This window comes from Haliotis asinina, chromosome 2 (assembly GCF_037392515.1).
Source record: "Haliotis asinina isolate JCU_RB_2024 chromosome 2, JCU_Hal_asi_v2, whole genome shotgun sequence".
In the NCBI taxonomy this organism is placed as follows: Eukaryota; Metazoa; Mollusca; class Gastropoda; order Lepetellida; family Haliotidae; genus Haliotis; species Haliotis asinina.
Genome location: NC_090281.1, coordinates 36,366,311 through 36,390,327, shown reverse-complemented (window position 1 = coordinate 36,390,327; position 24,017 = coordinate 36,366,311). Strand labels below are relative to the sequence as shown.

The 24,017-nt window shown below is 39.5% G+C and overlaps 1 protein-coding gene across 1 annotated transcript in view; it reads left to right on the top strand.

Annotated features, from left to right (window-relative positions):
- LOC137273665 (E3 ubiquitin-protein ligase UBR4-like) overlaps positions 1-24,017 on the top strand; it is a 130,487-nt gene that overhangs the window by 8,481 nt on the left and 97,989 nt on the right. The window contains exons 7-26 of the mRNA XM_067806458.1: positions 3,239-3,298; positions 3,865-4,046; positions 5,761-5,872; positions 6,803-6,943; positions 7,644-7,770; positions 8,130-8,317; positions 9,175-9,260; positions 10,112-10,194; positions 10,821-10,906; positions 11,406-11,646; positions 13,069-13,192; positions 14,227-14,329; positions 14,568-14,715; positions 15,005-15,084; positions 15,533-15,655; positions 16,177-16,359; positions 17,248-17,370; positions 17,514-17,651; positions 18,837-18,922; positions 19,592-19,811. Of these exons, the coding sequence (XP_067662559.1) occupies positions 3,239-3,298; positions 3,865-4,046; positions 5,761-5,872; positions 6,803-6,943; positions 7,644-7,770; positions 8,130-8,317; positions 9,175-9,260; positions 10,112-10,194; positions 10,821-10,906; positions 11,406-11,646; positions 13,069-13,192; positions 14,227-14,329; positions 14,568-14,715; positions 15,005-15,084; positions 15,533-15,655; positions 16,177-16,359; positions 17,248-17,370; positions 17,514-17,651; positions 18,837-18,922; positions 19,592-19,811 (2,634 nt within the window). The remainder of the gene's footprint in view (positions 1-3,238; positions 3,299-3,864; positions 4,047-5,760; positions 5,873-6,802; positions 6,944-7,643; positions 7,771-8,129; positions 8,318-9,174; positions 9,261-10,111; positions 10,195-10,820; positions 10,907-11,405; positions 11,647-13,068; positions 13,193-14,226; positions 14,330-14,567; positions 14,716-15,004; positions 15,085-15,532; positions 15,656-16,176; positions 16,360-17,247; positions 17,371-17,513; positions 17,652-18,836; positions 18,923-19,591; positions 19,812-24,017) is intronic.

Here is a 24,017-nt window from a genome sequence, read left to right as displayed (position 1 = left end):
CTACGTATCCTGACAGGGTGTTTGTTGTCTGTACCAATGGAGTAGATTGTTGCCCTGCTTATTTGAACAGTACCATTCACAACTTTCACTCACATTTGGTTTTACGTACTCATTGACGATGTGGGATAGCCTAGTGGTTAAAATGTTCACTCTTTGCGCTGAAGACACGGGTTCGATTCCCACTGATGCCCCCTGCCATGATACTGACGGAATATTGCTAAAAGCAGTGTAAAGCTATATGCATTCTTTCATTTCTGATGCACAGCTTCCTTCCTTGATTGCCAGGATATGGTATTCTTTTTCATAGAGATCCTCCTTGGGGTACTTATAAGCATTTAAATGTTCTTTAAATTCTCGCGACAGTTGTAACTATATTTTTTCAATAAAATATATACAAAACAAAAAACATTGTTTTTGTCTTGTGAGACCACCCCTACAGGGCCCCTGGCCCCGTGACAGCCAAGAGCAGGTAACTCTTCAGACTATAGCCTCCAGCAAAACACGTCCTTTTCTGTCGCCCGCCTATGCAGACGTGCTTCAGTGTTCACAGAGATTCTTGCTTACCAAAGACAAAGACAAGTACTAAGATGAGTACCACAGAGGCTCAAACTGTATGTATGGTTTCTTTATTAGACGCATGGGTGCATTCCTGTCGATAGTGCATTATTGGGTTAGCACCCTCTAGTTCAGCGCTTCCTTGCAGGCGTGGACAGAATCCGTCCGTCTGTCCGGCGGATTAGTCCCACGTGGGACTTGCCAGTCGTTCTTGATTGACTGTCCGGTCCTCCTTTTCACAACCTGTCGGTTCTGTCCCTCCAGCTGTTGACATGGAAGACTGCTTTTCTTGTGGCGGTAACCTCTGGCAGGCGGGTAGGCGACATACACGCTATGTCCGCCAACCCTGAATTAACAGTGTTTCACAAAGACAGAGTGAGCATTCGATTGCCAGATACTTACCATCCTAAGAGAGATAGCACCTTTCACGTTACGGCGCCTATTGAGCTTCCTGCTTTCACGCAGCCTTCGCTGCCCGGTACCTCTCTTCGACGTGCTCACGTCTTAGATGTCCGTAAGACCCTTAAGGCTTATATCAAACGAACAAAAGACATTAGGAAGAATGATCAATTGTTCTGCTGTTATGGTGGCAGCAAGGCTGGCCTTCCGGCGAACAAGCAGACCATATCTAGGTGGCTTGTCTCTGCCATTTGTATGGGATACACCTCGAAAGGTCGTACGCCCCCTGAGGGTTTGAAAGCTCACTCGGTTAGGGCTGTGGCGACGTCTAAGGCATATGTGTCTGCCTTGCCCATTGAGGAGATCTGCTCTGCGGCTATTTGGAGCCGACCGAGCACGTTCATCCGTCATTATCAGTTAGACAGACTGTCAAGCGAGTGTGCTCTGTTTGGCCAGTCAGTTCTCACCAGTGGGCAGGGCACGAGTGCCCTAGCCGATTGAGCTACCCTTGCATTTGACGAACGATCATTTGACGAACGATCATTTGACATTGTAGCTGCAACAAGTAGACTGGTGGTGGTGTCTTACTGTATACTTTCCATCTTTTATCCCGGTGGTGGGCTCTTATGGTGGTGGTATTTTTTGCTTTACCGGTCTAGACTGTTTCAGTCCTTCCCTAGCACCTTGGCCAGTGCACGAGAATGGACCCTGATATATCGGTCGCCTGTCTCGACTCCCGTTTTTTTTTAAGAAAAAAAAAAGGGGGGAGGAGAATTTTTTATAAGCACCCTACGACTTTCTCATAGAAATGTAGGGTTAGACCGTGTAATAGCCTGGCCCTGGTCCGCACCCCTGCCGCAAGGCACAGAAGGTCACGTGACCAGGTAAGTTTGATTCCTTGTTACTTTCAGTTAAATGTAATAAAGGTTATCATCTTATGTCAGGTTTATGAGCAGACAGAATGCCTCTCCCTAAGATCAGTCTTTTGGAGTCTGTCTTATGCTTATAAGTACCCCAAGGAGGCTCTATATGAAAAAGAATCGAACAAACCTGTAGAGGTTGCAGATTCTTTGAATAGAGTCCTCCTTGGGGTAAGGCCACCCACCTCCCCACATTCTGTCTGTATTGCTTACAGAACGGAAGTGTTTTGCTGGAGGCTATAGTCTGAAGAGTTACCTGCTCTTGGCTGTCACGGGGCCAGGGGCCATGTAGGGGTGGTCTCACAAGACAAAAACGATGTTTTTTTGTTTTGTATATATTTTATTGAAAAAATATAGTTACAACTGTCGCGAGAATTTAAAGAACATTTAAATGCTTATAAGTACCCCAAGGAGGACTCTGTTCAAAGAATCTGCAACCTCTACAGGTTTGTTCGAATTTTTTGTTCTTGATCTGCTCTGATCCTTTGCTTGTCAGCATCATATTCATGCTGGTCTACATCAATTTAGACATTTTGTCCCCATACTGACCACCCGTGTGATATAGTGGACAGGACACAAAGGTGTTGCAACCACCCACTCTTACTTCAACTTGTACAGTAGCCTAGTGGTCAAAGCGTTCACTTGTCAAGCTGATATCAGTCATGAGTACTTCAAACTAGTATTGTGTGAAGGTTGTGAATGCTACAGTTCAAGGAAGCAGTTCAACAATCTACATAATCCACTACATTTTGTATCCATGTGGCAATTCCATCCTGGGTCTTGTGTGTGACAAAGCATACACTTCAATCACAAGGCTACCACACCATCCTAAGGAACAATTAATCACCTCCTTGATCCCATGGACAGGTCAGTAATGGAGGTGGAGTAGCCCAGTGGTTAAAGCATTATCTCGTCACACCGAAGAGGCCACATAGGTACAAAATGTGAAGCCCATTTCTCACTCACTCACACAGATCACCTGCCAAGAGTCTAAAGTTGATGGTTCAGTCCCCAGACTTTGTCATAATGTGGTCTCATCTTAGACAAATGAGTTTGTTCATGAATTGCCTCTGTACACCCAGCAGTGAATGGGTACCTGGTGGGATGTCACATGACTGTTAACCTTCAAGCACCTGATGACATGTATCATCATATCCTAGTTGTGTAGATGGATGCTTATGCTGTCGATCATTAGATTGCCTGGTCCAGGCTTGATTATTTACATAATTATACAGCTGGAATGTTGTTGAAAGCAAAATTCAACAACAAACCAAACAGATGGGTTGATTGTGTGTCTGTATATCAGGATGTTATGATTTTTTTATGATTGATTTTGAAGGTTTTTTTTGTTTTTCTTTTTTCAGCTTGAAATATTCAACACTGTCGCTACTGCTGTGAGGAACTCAACAAGAGCAGGGGGAAGTGTATGTATGCTGTCAAAGTTCTTTTGTTTGATTGATTGGTGTGTCAATAGCATTCAGGGATAGCAGTGTTTCCCACTGTGATATTGCTAGAATATTGCTAAAAGCGGTGCAAAACCTAACACACTCACATTCATACAGGGTTGTGGGGTAGCCTAGTGGGTATGCAATTCGTTCATCATGCTGAAGACCCAGGTTCGATTCCCCACATGTGCACAATGTGTGAAGCCCATTTCTTGTGTCCCCCACCATGATATGGCTGGAAAATTACTAGAGTGATGTAAAACTAAACTCTTCCCTCTTAGGTCAAAGTGATCCTATGTGTGGTAACCCATATAGATCCTAAGAATTCTCAGATCTTCTAATCTATAACTTTGACCTGTAAGACGGGACGGAACAGAATTGATCACTAGTTAAATGACTTGGTTGTTGCACATCATCATGGCCTAAATTGTAGGGGTTGATGCTGTTGTTCTCAATCACTGGGTTGTGTGGTCGAGACTTAATTAATGTACAGACTGATGTCATGTGGCTGTACTATATAAACAAAGATAACTATATCTTTCCAGGTTGCCCAGAATTTGAACCTGTTGGCTGCCTGGGTGCTGCTGAAGGGCCTGCAGGGAATCCTTGGTCTGACTCCAGCTATGATCCTGGAGAGGAAGGATGCAGGGAAGAGCAAGTCCGGCGAGACAGGACAGAAGGGGAAAGAGTCGAGCTCTCCATCAAGCAGGCCCAGCTCTGGGAGAAGGTATGTTTTCATTGTGAGGCCTTGTTGTAAAGAGTAACTTGAGGGATGCAGGACAGAAAGGGAAAGTGTCAAACTCTCCCTCAGCTCTGGGAGAAGGTGTATCTTAATTGTGAGGTTTATTGTAAAGGGTAAGTTTAGGGAGGCAGGGTTGAAGGGGAATTAGACTTGAATGAGACTGCAACTGAAAAACAAACAACAGAATTTCAAAGAATAGGAAACTGCTTGTTTTCGGGTCAGTTGAAAACAGTTGGTCATTGTACAAGGATTGCCCATGACCTCATGTGATGTCTGCAGTTTTACAGTATGTCAAGATATCAGTGTGGTAGGCTAGTGGTTAGCACTGAGATAACTTCGTAAAATAATACTCAGACTAGTAAGGGCAAAGTGCCTATGAAGATCCGGGTTGGAACTGATCTTCAGTAACGCTTGCATGTCTTAAGTGGCAACTAAAAGGATCAGATGATCAAGTTCCCTGACTTCGCTGACATGTGTCATGGTATCCCAGTTGTGTATTACTCATGCTTTTCCCAGGATTGTTTGGTCCAGACTTAGTTATTTACATACTGCTTCCATATAACTGGAATATTCCTATGGTGTTTAACAACCAACTAACCAGATTTCCCTCCTGCTATTTCAATAGCATGTAGCACAGCACAGCATAAAACCATGCTCACTGTACAGCTGGGTAATTGGCATTTTAAGAAATTTTGCCTGAAAATCCAGTCTAAGTAAACTTATCCTCAGTACTTTTCGTTACACTCTGCCACTGAGTCTAACAAAACCTAGTACTGCGGCGTAGTAGAAGGTTGCATCAGGTAACCTTTGAGCAACCAATGACCGTCCAATCAAACGCGAGATGGTTAAATAGATTTAGCCAATCAGACAATGGCTACTATTTAGGGATCAGAGGGACTTTCAGAATATTTAAGTCACTGACACTGATCTCTGCACAAACAAAAATCCTCATATAACACAGTTTTACCTGCAGTATATACGCTTTGGGGTTTCTGTTGACATGGTTACCATTAGCTAATATTTCTGCAAGATAACATCCTTGAATATTGCCAAAAACACTATTTTCAGTGACTGTTTACTCAACGTTGTCATGGTTGTACTTACGCCATGTGCATCACCCGAAAGCGAGCATACGCTAAATAGCATTCGGAATCGTTTGGGTATGAACCTTTTCGAGATAAGAAAGTGCAAAAGGTATGTGCAAATGTGCACTTTCGCGATTTGATAAGCTGTGTTCTGATTGGTCAATCTCAAAGGTTAGCTGACGCGACCTCCCATAAGGACTCGGTGGTGGAGTGTAATGAAATACACTGAGACTAAGTTTACTTAGACGGCATGAAAATCATAACTGCCTCCCTTGGTATGGTGGTTAGAATGTCCACCCTGACAGCAGAAGTTTCAATTCCTGCCCATGTCAAACTAAGTGATGTTAAAGTATGGTGCTTGCTTGTCTCTGCCTGGCACTCAGCATTAGGGTACAACAAGGACTGGTCAGCTCAGAGTCAGTTTAATGTGTCTGACTGGGGTATTCATGCTTACTGTCTCATTGGGCTAGGACTATAAAACTGTCTTAAAGGTCACAGGCAACATAAAACACAACTTTGCAGATTCTGATACCTTTCGGTATGCACTTACACAAATGTATTACACATATTATCAAACTTAGCTCATTGATTCAGTGTTACAGCCCTTGTTTCAGCTCTTTCCAAGGATTTGGGGCACTATCTGTGGCTCTAGGATCTAATGCAGTACAGCTGCTCACAACTCTGTTTGAAGATCTGCAAATAGAAGGATCTCTGGGGGATCTTAAGGTATGGTCATTGTTACCTTAGGAACTGATTTCAGTATTTCTGATATTTATTGAAGTATAAATTTGTTGATAAGTTTATGTTAATATCTCCATGATTGCAAACATAATATTTAAGTCAGCTGTTATGATAAGGATGTCTTATGAATATGGGACACTGGAGTAGCCTAGTGGTTAAGGCATTTGCACATCATGCTGTTGACCTGGGTTCAATTTCCCACATGGATATATTTTGTTGAGCCCATTTCTGGTGTCTCCTGTCATTATATTGCTTGAAAATTGCTAAAAATGTGGAACAATACTAAACTCACTTACACTTTCTTGTAGATATACTCAACAAATAACTTACTGCTGGAATATCACATAAAACTGTAGACAACGGTATGAAATTAGGTGACATCACAGTACTAAAATGAACAGAGACCATGCCTGCACTCAGTTATCACTGATTCAGAGTAAGGTAGATTACTAGTAGGAATGGCATGATTTTTAGGTCACCTGACCAAAAGTCAAGAGAGGCGTCATGATCTGCTTGGCTGTGATGCATAAGCATCATTCCAGGTACAATGGACCAGTGAAACCACAACTTCACATAATTGGTCCCTCTAGTCTAATGATGAATCCCTAATCTTATGAAGAGGTTCAAATTTGATTTTCATGAATGGAGTAATATTATTTATATGTGTTGTAAGTATTTGGGTTCAGTTCCTCTTTTCAGTTTGACCATGCACCTAAATTCTTTCAAAACCCGTTTCTGCAACATAATGAAGTGTCCGTATTGTCATATGGGACACAGCTTCAGTGCTCTAGATAAGTCACAGTGTGGTTTCAGTTGTCATTTTTGGATGGTATATGCTGTGTCCTGAAGTGGCAGACTCGAGTGCATACTGTGGGAATGTGTCCAAGTCACTCATGAATGTTTATGTTTTGCCAGAGCGTTCCTTCTGAGGTGAAGCCCGGAATGGATGTTACCATCTTGACATCAGCGTCTGCCTGGAAAAGGGTCAAGAAACTTGTTGCTAGGGTCAACCTGACTGACCTCCTGCTGAGCCTCGTCTTGGTCACTTTCAAGAAGGTGAATCTGAAATGTCCTCCCACTTTGGCTTGAAAATGAAAATGATAAAGTTATTGATTCATTAACTGGTGCTGTGCTGTCTCAGTCCTTTCTTGCACACATGGCTGTCCATTTCTTTGCACTCCTCCCTCGTAACAGTGAACTGTGTCTGTATTTTAATGATAATTTGGTAAACAACATTTTTTTATGTTTTGGGCATAAATTCTACCAAAAACACCTCACAGAATTGGTCTGATGTTTTGATTATGATCAGCATTTCATGGGGTATTATATGTTTATCAGTTTTGAAGTAGATGGCAATTCGTCATTCCACTTTTGAGTTAATTAGACATAGTGTGAAATTAGCTTCTCAGGAGTCAGTACTTGATATATGTGGATCAGATAACAGGCTTAGTTGGCAACATTTTAGTATAATCAAATTAATGAGTGTGTTAAGATTTAAGTGATCTGCCTTGCTGGAGATAAGTGGTGACAGTTTCTCATAACAAATGCTGCTATGTCTGACTGGACTATTTTCCAGCTGCCATTGTATAGCTGGGCCTAGATTTTCAAAGCTCTCTAAGAGATAAGATAGTCATAAGTTTATGTTTATGTATGGCACTTAGCGCTGAGAGAGCATGGAAATCTGGGTCCTGGAAAGTAACTGAGTGTGGCTTAAAACAACAAACTTCTCCATATGTTGTGTAATTCCATCTTGTAGGCTGCCATGCTGAAGAGACTCAAACAAGGATCAGAGAGTTCTGAGACCAGCAGCAGCAGCACATCTGACTCCAACACCTTCTACGAGGATGACTTCAGCAGCTCCGAGGACAGCAGTGAGGAGGAGGGTAGGCTGACTCATACCACTTGTCAGCATGATTGGCTCGGCTGTTTTGTTACATTGCCTGACACTACTTTTGGTCTAGAATAACAGAGGGATAGCCTAGTGACTAAATGGACCACTTGTCACGATTCGATTCCCCACCTGGGTACACTATATGATAAGCCTATTTTAGGTGTTTCCAGCACTGATATTGCTGGAATATTGCTAAGAGCTGCATAAAAGTAAACTCATCCTGAATAATTTGTTTTCAGGACCCCATGTTAAAATGTTTGCCTACTACGGCATAAAACAGGACAACTATCTTTGAGTAGTTTTTAAAAATTCCTGACAGCATTTTAAATGTTTAATTCAATACATTTTAAGATGAGGATTCAGAACCCATTCTTGGTCACTGGTTTGAAGAGACCCTCTCCCCAGAAGAACCCTCCGATGCCACACCCCCTCCACCCCTCCCACCAAGAGTTGAAGGTGGGGGTGAAAACAAGAGAAGCAGACACCCAAGCAATGGAGACAAACCAAACTTTGTACCTGACAAAAGAGAACCAGATGGGGTAAATCAGTTTTTTTAAGAAAGTTAATATTGTCCTTGTTATCACAGTATTTAATACTAAACACCCTCCCGCAGTCTTATCCATGTGTTTGTACCTGGATACCAGTCCATGGCATCTTCATTACAGGGTGTCCCACATGTCAGCACTTCATGGTCTAACTGTGTTCAAATTGGCCTTCAGCAATGTGTGTTTGTTTTTGTGAGAGGTGACTAACGGGATAGTTTGGTCAGAGTCGCTGATTTTGTTGACACAGCATCGGACCCATATTCTCTAATTCAATGCTCATGCTGTTGATCACTGGAGTATTTGATCCAGACAAAAATATTTGCTTACCACCATTATGTAGCGAAATATTACTAAGAATGGTTTTAAACAGCAGACAAACAATATTTAACTTGTAGTTGCAAAATATCAGTCTGTCAATGTGAACTTGTTTCAGGATTATGATGAATATTGTTTGCAAACCAATCTAATCTTAATTGTCCTTAATGATATGAGCACATATATTGTTCATATCCTGATCCATTTGGCCTCTATGTAAGTTAACTGCCCAATAACAGTTGCTTGTTGCAAGGTGTGACCAATAGATCAGGTTACTCATGATCAGAAACTGAATTTGTTGCATATTCTAATGGTGTGGATCTTTGTTCATAATGTCAATCACTAGATTGTATGATGAAGAGCTGATTACATGCACCCTACCTTTCTGTATCTGGAATATTGCAGGATGCTGGTTCACTATCAGCAAGTAAACACTAATGTTTTTGTTTGTCAGAATCAGTTACAGGATTTATATGTTTCCAAATCAGTATAAACTTGTATCAATGTATTGTATCAATATGACAATGTGTTTGCAGTTCGTGTCAATGGCAACCAGTGTTCTGAGTTTTCTGAATGTGTTCATGGTGAACTCTCCTGATGCGGAGATAAAGAAGCTTATCAGGTAGGAAGCCCTTCCCTGGAACCAACCCTTATTACCATAAGCTTGGTAAATGATCATATTCTTAATAGAATGGTGTAGTGGATAGAAAGTTTGCCCAGAGAGTGGAAAGTCTATAGTTTGATTTATTCCCACTCCCAGGTTATGTTGTACCGAAAGACATTAAAATATGGTAGTTCTTGTTACCTGCTTGCTTGGGAAGATTTGGGTTAGAATTGATCTTTTCATGCTTGTCGTACAAGGCGACTAATGGGATTGGGTGGTCATGCTTGCTAACTTGGTTGACACATTTCATCGTATCCCATTTGCATAGATCGATGCTTATTCTGTTGATCACTGGATTGTTGATCACTGATCCAGCCTCGATTATTTACAGAGTGCCATCATATAGCAGGGAATACTGCTGGATGTGGCGTAAAGCTAAACTCATTCATTCACTAAAACGTCAATCACTGGATTTTCTGGACCAGGCTCATTTATTAACAGACTGCCACTCTATATTGGAATATATTGCTGGGTTATATATTGCTTGGTTATATAACAAACAAAACATTCAATAATTTGTGAAAAACAGGCCACTGATCATCATTGATCATTGCTGAGGTTGACCTAAACATTTATCAGAATCAGTATCAGAAACTTTCACTTATAAACACAGCCTTCACTTGACAAAATACGATAAACAGCTTACTCCAGCATGACCAAGATATACATTTCCACAGACAAAACATTTCTTTCTTCCTGAAAGATTTTTACAATCAGTAAGGAATAGTGTGCTATGAGTAGAGGTCATAAAAATCATTCTTTAGTGAACTACATGTATTTGAGATATTTTGTGTGGTGTTGTATACCAGAACATCCCTGAACGAGGAGCATGTGAGCAACTTGGCAACACTCATCAGGGAGATGGACAAAGAATGTTACAAGGTTGGAAATGGTAAGATCACAATATGGATGCCAGTTGTCATTCTGGCATTCAATCACATCTAGATTTTATTAGTAGAAACTTAAAATGTTTTGTAGTGTGTTTGTCAATGTTAATCAGAAATGTAATAGGTTTCTCATTACTTTTTCAAGACAAAATTCAAGCAGAGCATTTATGCAGCTCACCATGATAGTCATATTTGTCAATGTCAAGTTCCTTATACCATCGTGTATATCGATATTCACTAATATACTGATGCCATACTCCACCCCTCTAGCAAGCATCCGTTTAACCTCTGTTGTTACAAGCCCCTCACCTGGCTGTTCTATTAGCCATACTCACTCTCCTGTGGCTAGATTAACTGCTACTATCAATAACTCATTAGGTGAGGTGTCGGTTGTGAGTAGTTGACTTCCAGTACTGCATATAGATAAGGGAGAATCATGACTCTGTGATCTTTATTGATCAGTAGATGATCACTATTGCTAATAATAGACAAAACAATTGTGAAGAAGATATGAGTAAATGAATCCAGTCACTGGTGAGTGAGTACAGCTAACAGAAATTTTTAGCAGCAGTGAAATGGTTTAATGCACAATTATAAAGGAATATGGCTTTGATTTCTCTTCTTGTTTCAGATAAAGTGTATGAGGATATATCTGTAGCCCTAGCCAAATTGAATCACAGTCTCATAGCAACAGGCTGCCTGTCTGACAACCTGCAGGTATATGTTGTTCCTCATGGCTTTTATATGCTTCATTACAGCTATCTAGGTGGTCAGTGATAGAGTATGGTGTACATCAGTGTTTAGACAGATTGCAATAACTCTAGTCCCGTACTGTGTCACGTCTATCATGATTGGCAGCAGGTAATGTCACAGATATTACAGTCTGGAATATGGGCTATTAAATAGGTGAAATGCCAAAACAATGTGTTTTGATTTTATCTACCCATGTAGTGTGTCCTCTGTATCATGATTGCCAACACTTAAATTAACCTGATATCTTGCAGACTCAATTATAAGCTATGATACATGCAAAGTAAAAGTAATTGTTTTGGTGTCTACAGACTGTGTAGAGTTTTATGTAGCTATTGGTAATCGCTGGGGATGATGCATATTTAGGGTGATAATTAGCTATTAAACAATAAAAAATATGAAAAAATCATATTAAAAACTGAGTGATGACCTTGTTGTGGAGACCTTGATGACCTTGTTGTGGCAGGATGTGCTGCTAGTCCAGCTGGGTGTATCACCCAACTCTGTTGACCCCTGGCCACTGACAGTGTATCCACGGACGCTGGCTGTGCTGGCTGAGGTGCTGCTGCTGAAACAGCAGAAGGAGAGGGAGGCCAAGACCATCAAGAGTTACAGTGACAACGCAGTCATCAATATCTGGGTCAGGTTCATTGTGACTCTCAAAACAGCCATCCTCAACTTTGACAACAAAACTGAACAGTTTGAAGGTAATGATGTTTAATCGTCTTGTTTATAGTTAAACCTCTTTAATCCATACAGCATTATACCATTTAACTTGTCTGTCTTACACTTAGTTGTAAGTGTGAGGATGGTTTTCGATGCCTCGTCTGTCTGTCCGTCCATCCGTCTGCCCACCCATCCGTCCATTCGTCCGTAGTCATTTTGTTTCTGGAGCATAACTCAGAAACAGTTCAATATCTTTAGACCAAACTTGATAGATATAATAATCTTAACCTATGGTTGTGCCTATTTACAGATTTTTGGCATTTTTATTCTTTTTGTTTTTCCGTGGAACATGTTGGTGTTAGTCTGATGGAGGGATGGGCTTCGTTTCCGGAAAAGAACTCAAAATCCATTCAGTATTTTTCTGCAAAACTTGGTAGATATATCAGTCAGAACCTAAAGTGGTGCCTTTTGCTATGTACACGTTTTTGTGATTTATCATTTTCTCGGTTTCCATGGAAATGTTTCGGACTTTGTCTCAAAAGTGAGAGGTGTGTTTCATTTCCGGAGCACATCTCAAAACCTTCTTAATATCTGTCAGTAAAACTTGGTAGATATGTGTAGCAGATCCCAAAGTGGTGCCTTTTGGTATTTACAGGTTTTTGTAATTTATTATTTTCTTGGTTTCCATAAAAACGTTTCGGACTCAATCTCAAAATGGAATGATGAGGTTGGTTTCCGGAGCAGAACTTAAAAACTTCTAAATATTTTTCTGCAAAACTTGGTAGATATGTGTGGCAGACCACAAGGTGGTGCCTTTTGGTATTTAAAAGTTTTTGTGATTTATTATTTGCTTCGTTTCCATGGAAACGTTTCGGACTTAGTCTCAAAATGGAGGGATGGACTTCGTTCCGGAACTCGAAAACCATTTCATATCTTTCAACAGATCTTTGCAGATTTATGAGAAAGATCTTGAAGTGGTACCTTTTGCTGTTTACAGATATATGGCATTTATATTTTTCATGATTCCATGGAAACAATTCAAACTTAGTCTAAAAAATCATTAAGTAACTGTCAGATGATTTGTCCTTCAAATATGTGGGGGCCGAAGGGATATGTTGTCTTCTGATGACTCTTGTTTTTATAACTGTGTTGATTATAAACATTGTTTACTGCAGTAATTCGTCTCATCTGGAGCAGAATATAAGAAAACGTTAGATATTTCTTCTACAAACTTGGCTTTTAGATAGGTCTGGTGGTGATATGGTGCCTCTTGGTAGTTTAGGATTTCTGAATAATTTATTTTGGTGGTTGAAGCATTCACTCTTCGCTCTGAAGACCAGGGTTGACTTCCCATCATGGATACAATGTGTGCCCTTTCCTTGTGTCCCCTGCTGTCATTGCAGGAACATTGCTCAGAACGGTGTAAAACCTACTTGCTTACTCACTCACTTAACCTTATGCAGATATCAACGTGGAACACATGCAGCTGTTGCTGTTCCTGTTCCACAGTCTGCAGCTGATGCAGAAGAAGTCACTGCTGCTGCGCATAGCAGAATGTATCATCACCCTGGCAAACATGGAGCCCGAGTAAGTATAAACTCGGCATACCCTCTCAAGGTGGACATGTTATTTTCATTGTAAGAGTAAGCTAACATTGCATAAAGTCATCTTTTTATCAGGAGGTCCCACATGTTAGCGCTTTCTAGCCATGCTGTTTCATTTACTATAAACTCAAGAACCCATGCTTGTCACAAGAGGCAGCTAACAGGATCAGATGGTCAGACTCACTGACTTGGTTGACAGATGTCATTGTATCCCAGTTACATAGATTGATGTTCATGCTGTTCATCGCTGGATTGTCTGGTCCAGACTTGATTGTTTAGAGACCACTGCCAGATACCTGGAATATTGCTCATGTGGTGTAAAACAACAATCCAAACCTAACCAAACCAGTTACTATATTATATTCTTTATGAATGTGAATTGAAAGTTCATTCCATTTCCTCATTAAAATGAGGGGTAGGTTAGTGGATAAAGCATTCGCTCATCATGCTGAAGATCTGGGTTCGATTCCCCACGAGTATCTTGTGTATGTGAAGTTGTCATTGTCTTTGCTGTAATTTTCAATGGCATGAGATTCTAGTTCCAAACCATGATCCCCATGAGTTCACTGCAATGAAGATGTGTTGAACACACAAGGGTATAAGAATTTAATCAAAACATTTGAAGCAATCTGTCCCCCATAAAATATTCTGTGACTACTCTAACACTTATTGAAATGTTCTTATTCACATTTCCCATCCCAGCTGATTTTTGATGCCCATAATGTCAGTGATTGGATATTTTGGTCCAGGCTCAATTCTTTACAGACCAGTCTTAGAGAGCTGTGCCTGCTTGCACAAAGCGATCTTAGTGCTACAATGATTGTAACTCCCATTCTCCAACATAGACTTACGGTAGGCGTAGCGCTGAGATTGCTTTGTGCAGGTAGGCCCAGGACTATTGCTGAGTGTGGCATTAAATAACAAAAAAACAAGACTTTCCATTACCACGGTATTGCAGTTACAAAAAAAGACCTCCCATACTGTCCTGGAATTGACATGTGTTTTTATGTTGTGTAGGAAGCTGGAGACAACAGTGCCACTGCCGTTAAGCCGTGTGATGCTTGTTCTAGACTACCTGCTTCACTACTTCTACGACCCACCAGCCACCTTCATTGATCAGGTAACATCAAGACTGTCTTTTCAAAGACATCCCTGCATTAAGGTTGTGTCCATTGGCCATACATGGATCCAATCATCCTATTCTGTATACCAGATTATGATCATCATGTGTTTGTACCAACCTTGTGGTCTTAAGGACAGAGCATCAGAGGTTAGAGGATGGTTGGTGATTTGATTGCATAGGACATAACACAATTTGATTATGTTCATTATTATTGATATTATTGTTAATTGTACAGGTCCAGTGGAATTTGTTCACTGTCCACACACTGACCCAAACAGGGGATCGTGACACAGGTGTCATCACTAAAGCAAGTCATTTCTTTGTGTGTCGGGAGGTAGAAGAGAACTTTCGCAAAAATCTCACAACACAAGAACTTTCTGAAGGTATTTAATTTGGCAAGTGAGGTGTCGATATTTCATAACCTCTGTTTCTTTCAGTTTATTTTAAGACATAAATGAACCTCTCATGGTGAAGAGAAATATATTGAGTCTGGCATCTTGATATCAGAGTTGGAAAACTTAAAGAGAGAACTCCCGAGATTCTGTTCATGTTGTAACAATTGAACTAGTATCCAGACTCACAGTGCATGTGTAATTCTTCTCTCTGTTATTGGTACAGTCATGTTTGTTACATAGTTGCCATGGCAATACTACTGTGTGCTTACCTCTGCAGTGGGACATATGAAACCAAGATTCTACAGCCTTGGACCAGGGGAGATAAACAATCAAGACTCACCAAAGATAGATGGACTGGTATGTATTTACTATCGCTGTATTTTTTGCAGTATTTCAATTAGATTTATCACCTACATAACTGGAATTTTTCCAACATAATAAATGCTTCATAATGGGCAGTTGATGGGGTATAATTACTGGTTTAAAGCACAAGGTGAAGGAACGCAAAGTTCTAGATAGTCACAGACATGTAGCATACCCCTCCATTGTTAGGAGTCAGTTTCTAAGTGACCAATTGTAATGTGTTAATATTTTGACTGTTACAGGCTTCTAATAAGTGGCCAATTGTAATGTGTTAATATTTTTACTGTTACAGGCTTCTAATAAGTGGCCAGTTGTAATGTGTTAATATTTTGACTGTTACAGGCTTCTAATAAGTGACCAATTGTAATGTTTTAATATTTTGACTGTTACAGGCTTCTAATAAGTGGCCAATTGTAATGTGTTAATATTTTGACTGCTACAGGCATCCAACTTCTTACTGTCGAATGCCGAGACCTTGAACTACAACCAACTGTACTATTCATGTATCAGTCTGCTCATGGCTGGTTCACGATGTGACAAATCCAAGGACAAACTTACTCTACTGGTAAGGCTTACAAAATTTCCTGTACTGCCTGACATCCTGTGGTGTTGGGAGGCTTTCATCTAAAATGTTCCTTGGGCATGCAACACACACATCCCAACCTCTGTGTTTGAAGGTTTGAAATGTCTTAGCCCAACAGCACTTAGGGCTTCCTCCCACAGTGATCAGTTCAAAGTGTTGTTACACCAAGTCACTAACTACAATGAAGGAAAAAAAAGAAAAAGTAGTAGTGTCTAATTAAAAAGGAGTTCCAAGATGCCTGCTCCAGTAGTACTTGAATCTGTTGTTCATATGAATGGAAGACACACACTTTGTGAAACACTGCTTCAGGCTCCTTGTCATTGTGATTAACATGAGGACAGAGTGTTCCACATACTTGCTATTTGGAAAAATTGCTGTTAATAATGTAAGACAGCACTGATTAACCCTATGTTTCAGGTGAACAGAACATTCAGTAATTTACTTTTTGTCAGACATGGTATTGAAAGCATTAACATATTCTGTGTGTTGTCAATTTTTTCCAGGATGCATCAGCCATGCACTACCACTTCCTGATCGTGTGGCGTCTACTGGCATGTCTTCCCCCATCCAGCCAGTACATCAAGCTGCTTGAAAGCGGCCAGCTGTCGATGGGGAAGGGACACATTCTTCACACTCTCCGCTGGGCACCCAGACTTGGCCACAAGGCATTTGTCAGCTGGGTGAAGGTAAGCACTAAATGACGATTCTGCTGCATGTGAGTGAGTGAGTTTAATTTTTAGTTTTACACACTACTGTTCCATATTGCAGCAGCCTGTAAAGTCATTCAGACAATCCAGTGATCAACAGCATGAGCATCAATCTACTCAATCAGGATACAATTGCTGGAAAATTGCCAAAATGCAGCACAATACCATACTACCATTCACTCTCAAACTCTGGCATATGTGACATTTTCTGACTTAGGTGGTCAGGCTCTGCCCAGAAGCTTTCGTACTCTGAGTCTGAGTATGTTTGCAGGTTCTGAAGAGACTCAATCTAATATATGTCGTTTGCATTTATGACCTTTTGGTCACAAAATGGCCTTGGTGGTCAGACTGGGAGGCAGTGTTTATGAAAAGTCTCTATACCTGCATGGAGATCAGGGTTGAAATTCATCAGCAACCCATGCTTGTCATAACAGGATCGGGTGGTCAGGCTTGCTAACTTTGTTGACATATGTTGTCGCATCTCATTTGGGTGGATCCATGCTCAGTGCCTCAATTATTTACTTTAATTATTATTATTTGTGTGTGCACCATTGGTATGTCATCAGATCCCAGGTTTTCGAACATTATGCAATTTGGCATGCATTGCTTACTTTGAAATAATATGGATGTTACTTGATACTGACACTGTCAATTCCTGAATCATGGCTTGTGTTAAGCATAAAATTCTCTTTTATGATTTAGTTAAATGTTATATTTTTGTTCATATGATCAGAAAGATAACAATGAATGTTTCTTAAGTGTCTAAAAAACGCATGATACATACTTTTAGGTTGTTTTTGGTTAATATTTGTTTTATGTGGTGTTGGTGCTGCTGCTATGTTTAAGGAGTTCCTTCTTGTTTTATAGGACTGGCTTGTGAAACAAGGTTCGACCACGCAGCAGGCAGAGACACTGGTCTCAGCAGCCAACAGGACAGCAAACAGCATCAACTATGATGTCCGTCTCTCCATGAAGTTCATAAAGGACCAGGTGAGCATATTTCTTAAATTGAGACATGCATAATAAAGGAAGCTTGAAGCTTCAAATAGTGTTCTGTAGGACCCAGGACCCTCTCTGGCAATGCAAAATATTCTTTGATTACCCGGGTCTTACTATATAATTGTGTGTTACAGATTAAGAATCTACCAATAGTTGAACAGAAGGAGATCCTCCCGATGAAGGATCTGCCGGGATTGTCAGCCATATTGATGCTGGATGCTGTAGTTGCCAAAGTAGAGGTGGGACTGGATGACGCTTTCTCCAAGCCAGTTGTAAGTAGAGTTCATAATTACTGACATGCCCTTTGGCAGTAGCTGACCAGTATACCAAAACAATGGTCCATTGTAGACTGGGAGAGGGAGAGGAAGGGAGTGGAAGCAGTGGAAAGGAAGATGTTCAAGTCAATATATTAGTTCAGTAACCTGTAGTGTGACCTGTTAAAAAAGCCTCTTACTCTCACCTTCATGAAGGACTTTGTGACAGACTAGGCCCCAAAACATAAAAAAAGAGTGGGTTGATGGCCATTCTGTGGTTAGAATGTATGATTGTGTCTTTTGGCAAGACTCTAGAATCAATCACCCAACTTGCAACAATTAATCACATAGAGATCATCAGATTACCAACTAACCACAGACCAGGAGATAATCATGTGTTTTCTGGTTTGTCTGTCCTGAATATCCATTTGCATGGTGGGGCAGTGGGGTAGCCTAGTGGTTAAAGCATCCCCCACATCACTCTGAAGACCCGGGTTGGATTCATCACACGGGTACAATCATCCTCGATATCTCCAGGGTATACGTTCCAATAAGTCTCCACTATACCCTGGACGCATCTACGGGTTGGCCCAATAATTGTATTACCTCCTTTTGCTGACTGTGAATTCTCACAGTAGCCAATCAGTGAGGCCACCGTTATAAGCGATCTTGCCAGTCTCAACAAAGGTAGCAGTCGCAACTGCCAAGGTTTGCTCGCAGTGTGACTCAGATTTGGGAGAAATCATGCAGACAAATTTATAGGTCTGAAACATTTGAAAAACGCATGCAAAGAATCCTTGTACCTCATTCAGAGAACCTGTGCATGGTTTGTATTGTGAAGTTTAATCAGTTAGATAATTTAAAAAGAGAGGTGAGTTGTGATTAGTTCACTCAACTTCCCAGCGTAGACACCTGATTAGATAAAACGCCAGCCATGGGAGGTAATATATCTATCGGACTGAATCATAGATGCATCCAGGGTATAGTGGAGACTTATCGAAACATATACCCTGGAGATATCGAGGATGGGGTACAATGTGTGAAGGCCATTTCTGGAGTTCCTCACTGTGATATTGATGGAATATTGCCAATAACGGCATAAAACTGACTTATCTCAGGCTGCCATCAGATAGGGAGTCTCATGTTATACAAAAAAAGAAGCAGACGCCTAAAACCAATATATGCTGTGTGCTGTTATTCCAGGCTGATCCCCACGAGACGATGGACATTGTCCAAGATTTGATACCAGCCATACTAACTCTTGTTGAAGCTTACAGTGTGTATGTTAGGTGAGTTTTCCATCTTCCATTTGTTTCAGTTACTGTAAATCTTTAATATCAGTACTAGCTTGAAATTGCTATGAAAAGTGTGAATGTCCTTTGGATTATGATTGAGAAAAATAACATTCATGTAAAGCATTATGTTCAGCATTAATTTGTGATGCAATTTGTTATAACAGTCACCAGTCTGGTATGAAACTATCTTTGTCCACCTTGACATATAATGTTAAGGTGCTTTGAGTTTAACCGCCGCGATATGGCTGGAATATTGCTGAGTGCGGCGTAAAACTAATCTCACGCTTTGAGTTTAAAGAAATTCTTATGAAAATTCTGTTTAAAGTGGCAAGTTGTTCATTGTTTTAATATAGTGTTTATTTATAGCCATGTTTACTATGTAGTATAACAGCAAAGAAACTAATTATATAGAGACAGATTCTCATCAAGTTGTCTTCAGTTCAAACAAGTGAGTGTGTAAAGCCCATTTCTTGTGTTCCCTGTCGTGATATTGCTGGAATAATGCTAAAAGCAGCATAAAATCATACTCACTCCCTCAAACGAGAGATGTGATTGAACCATAGTGGACGTAACTATTCTGCTAGTAAGTTACATCATTTGGGGTTGATATAATGTGTCATCTCCACACATCGCATGGAGCATTCTGAATATTTCCTTTTCCAGATCATGTGTTCTTGGAGAGGTAGCAGACTCTGATGACTCAACTTTGACCCCTCACAGACTACAGGCATTTGGCATGGTGATGAGCATAGGGTCAAGCCGTGCCTCCAAGGTGTCAGTGTTGGGATCAGAGGTGATGGCAATACTCCCAAGCCCTGTGAGGAATGCTGTGGAAAAGTGGAATGGCAGCAGTGGAAATGAATTTCCCAGTATTGGAGCATGGGTAGGCAAGGTTACATCACACTAAATGGGGTTTAATCTAGCACAAGTGTTGAACAAAAATCCCTATGATGCGTATCATTGTCACATACTAGAGAAAAAAAATACCAATTTAAAAGTTAATGTAATTTATTAATTAAATCTATCTTATTTACAGTAGCTCATTTAGGCTTGCCTTCACAACTGTATTCTCACATCACCAAACATCCTCGTACTCTTTCCTACACACTCAAGCACGCACATCATATATCACTCTTCAAATATACTCACATACATTCATATCAACACTCACATAAATGTGGATCTAACTCTGATAGTCCTTCCTTTTATATACAGTTAAACCCCGTTTATCCAGACGTTTTGGTTTCACTTGAAAATCGTCCGGATAGCGAGACGTCTAGTTAATTGGATCAAACAAGCAAATCGTGAAAATTAAGCGATGGCAAAACATTTTCATGTACGCATATCAACAAATCAACAGTCAGTAGTAATAAGAGTGAATCATCTTAACATATAAGTGTACCGATAGCACACGGAAGGCAAAACGCAGGTTACCATTTGTCAGGTTGTCTCGGACGTAATCATGTAGAGTGTGGAGTTTCAGGTGGTAAGTTAGATGAAAAACGTAAATCAATGACCAAAAGTCTCCATTTTGCCAATTGCATATTCTTTTTTTGCCCTAAAAAACATATGGAGTCTCGTCGAACTTATGCTGTCTGCAGAAAGTAAACTTCCGGACGGGATCACATGACATAGATCATTTGGCTGGACTATTTTTAACTTGCATCGTTACAGATAGTAGGGGTTGATTTATAAGTATTATATACAATACAAGTACAGTGTAGTTTACTTTAATCCTACTTAACATGTGTTTTCGTTTTTGATGAGATGTTCTCACACCTGCCGAATCCTAATGAACAACCCGAGTGACACGCGTCCCTAGTGTTTTGATAGCTAATTTATCAATTCACATCAAATGCCTTCCGATAGATTAAGAATGAAATCACATAGTCGTGGCGTAAACGGTATTGACATGACACATACACATGCACGTTGCACAGATCTCTCAGTCCCTAAATCTGGATCAGTTTTCAATGGAAATCTATGGGAATAGTTTGAAAATTCGCCATCCGGGTCCGGAAGCGTGCAGTTCGGTTCAGCGAGTACAATTAATGCACATAAGTTTCGTTTCACATAAAAATGCTCTGGAAGGCGGGGTTTCCGGATATGTGGGGTCCGAGTGAACAGGGTGTAACTGTATCTTTATTTGATAAGATTGTAAACATGGGAAATGTTTCAATTGTTGTATGCGGAAATTGGAATTTTGTCCTGGACCAATCCATAAACCTTGAAAACTATAAACACATCAATAACCCACAGGCTCACAAGATTGTCTTGGACTAAACTTGGTAGATCCATGGAGAGTACAAAATCCCAGAATTAAAAAGTATACATGGTGGAAGAAGAATCCTCGACAACTAGCCAGATTCGATTTCTTCATAGTAACTGAAGACCTCTTGAACATAAATTGTAATATATCCATTATACCTGGTTATGAAAGTGACCATTCTGTCGTAACTCTGTTTTATCTACACAAAAAGGTAAGGAAAAGGGACGCGGTTATTGGAAGTTTAACACATCATTATTGAGACAAGAGGAGTATATAACACTAGTAACTGACTACATACTCAAATGATGAATTAAACAAGCTTGATGATGAACACTTACGTTTAATGATCATTGACACTAGTATACAAACAAACTTATTAACTCTCACATTATTGATAATGGTGAATAAATAGCAGACGGACGAGAAATAATCGTGGAACAAAAACGATTTTATGAAAATCTCTATTAATCAAGTTGTGATATAGACACTGACATTAAATGCGAAACTGTTACGCTCCATCTCTAAATAAAGAGCAGTCAAACAAACAACAGAGTGTGACATCAGTCTTGAAGACCTTTCGCATGCTGTTAAATCAATGAAAAATAAAAAAGTCCAGGTTTAGATGGTTTCCCTATGGAATTCTTTAATTCTTTTCTGGAAAATCTCAAAATTTGAATTCACCAATATGTAACAGCAACTTTCAACAAGAATTCTTTGACCATCACAATGAATAGGAGTATTTGCTTGTATCCGTAAAACAGGTAAACATAGAAGATTTCTAAAGAATTGTTGACCCATATCCCTCTTTAATGCATTGTATAAAGTAATAAGTACTTGTATAACAAACAGTATTAAAAAAACATTGAATGTTCTCATAGATGAAAATCAAACTGGTTTCATTCCTGGAAGATGCATTGCGGAAAATATTAGACTTCTCTATGACATTGTGTTTGAAACTCAAAGGCAAAACAAAAGGTTTACTCATTTTAATTGACTTTGAAAAAGCATTCGACACTGTGTTACAAACATTCATTAAAATGGTCCAAGATAAGTTTGGTTTTGGACGCAACATTCAAAAATGGGTTAACATACTGATTTCTGATGCATCCTCAGGTATGATACAAAATGGTCATTTTTCGACAATGAAAGGGGATGTAGACAGGGTGATCCCATCTCTCCATATTTATTCTTATTGGTAGCAGAAATACTAGGAATAATGATCAGAGACAACAACAAAATAAAAGGAACAACATCAAGCATATTATTGGTCAATATGCAGACGACACTGAATTGTTTTTGGACAGATCGGAAAGTTCTTTTAGCGAAGCTATGAAAACTTTGCTCTCTTTTTACAATATGTCAGTTTGAAAAATGTAGACAAAACAAAAGCATTATGGATAGGTTCAATGGCAGGTAGTAAAACAGTTTTAGCTCTTGATTAATAAACTAGATTAGCATAATGGGAATTTTGACATAACGGGAATCAAATTAAATGCTCAAATTTATGGATAATCAATACAAAGAAGTGACTCGAAAATATGAAAAGAATTCTATGTAATTGGAGAAGAGATAATATAACGTTGATTGGAAAAATAATCGTCATTAAAAGTTCAGCTTTATCCATGATTGTCCATATCTTCTCATCTCTCCCTAATCTCCCCAAAATATTTATTACTGAATTGAGTAGATTATTTTTCAGATTTATATGGAATGATAAAACTGACAAAATTAAACTAACTAATTTAGTACGAATTTACAAAAAAGGTGGTCTTAGCATGGTCGATGTGAAAACCTTTGTCGACTCATTAAAACTTTAACGCTAGAAGAGCTATATCTCAAATTTTAAGAGCTATGATCTTGCCGGTTTCCTTTTGCATGACTTTCTTCTCTTAGGAGTCGGCATTACAACACACTATAAAATCAAAAATCCATTTTGGAAAGACTCTCTTGATGCTTGGCATAGATATGTTGAAAGATATGTGTGTAATAATAATGATATTAATTAAATATTCATGCAACCACTATGGGCTAAATCACCAGTGTAACCAGTCAAGCTTGATCATTCATAGCTGGATTATGGCTAAATCACCAGTGTAACCAAAGATACTTGTAATGACCACAGTTTTCTAACTTTTGCAGGAAAATTTGGTATTAAGGGTATTATGTTTGACTTAATCATGTTCTCCTTAGTATACCCAAACAGTGGAAAGAAGTTATACAAACAAAAAAAAAACAATTTGAATATACCAAAGTTATCTATGTGTTCTCCTTGGAATGATTTGATTAAACCTATTAAAGGCTCAAGGATATTGTACGATAATTTCATATCTGATTATAACATTCCGTACGTGTGTCTCAAATGGAACAGGGAACTAAGTGAGTTGATGAATTGGAAAAGCATATTTTCAGAATATAGACAATCCAATAAAGACACGAAAAACTTATATTTTCAATATAAATTTTTGCATAGAGTCATTTACATTAAGCAAGAGCTACTAAGAATGAAATTGACAGATAATGACCTTTGTACATCATGTGGCTCAGCTAGCATGGATATTTACCATGTATATCTTGACTGTCCAGTCAAAATGTTCTGGGCAAAATTTAACAATTTCATAATTCAATTTCTTAGTAAAATGTATGAAACGTCTAACCATGATACTCTATTTTGTTGCAGTAGAAACCATTTACTCAACCACATGATTCTATTGACAAAGCGCCACATTTTCGTGAAGATTATAATAGGATACAAACACAGCTTTACGATCTACAGAACATTATTAAAGGACGTTTATGAGACTGAGAAATTTATCGATAAAG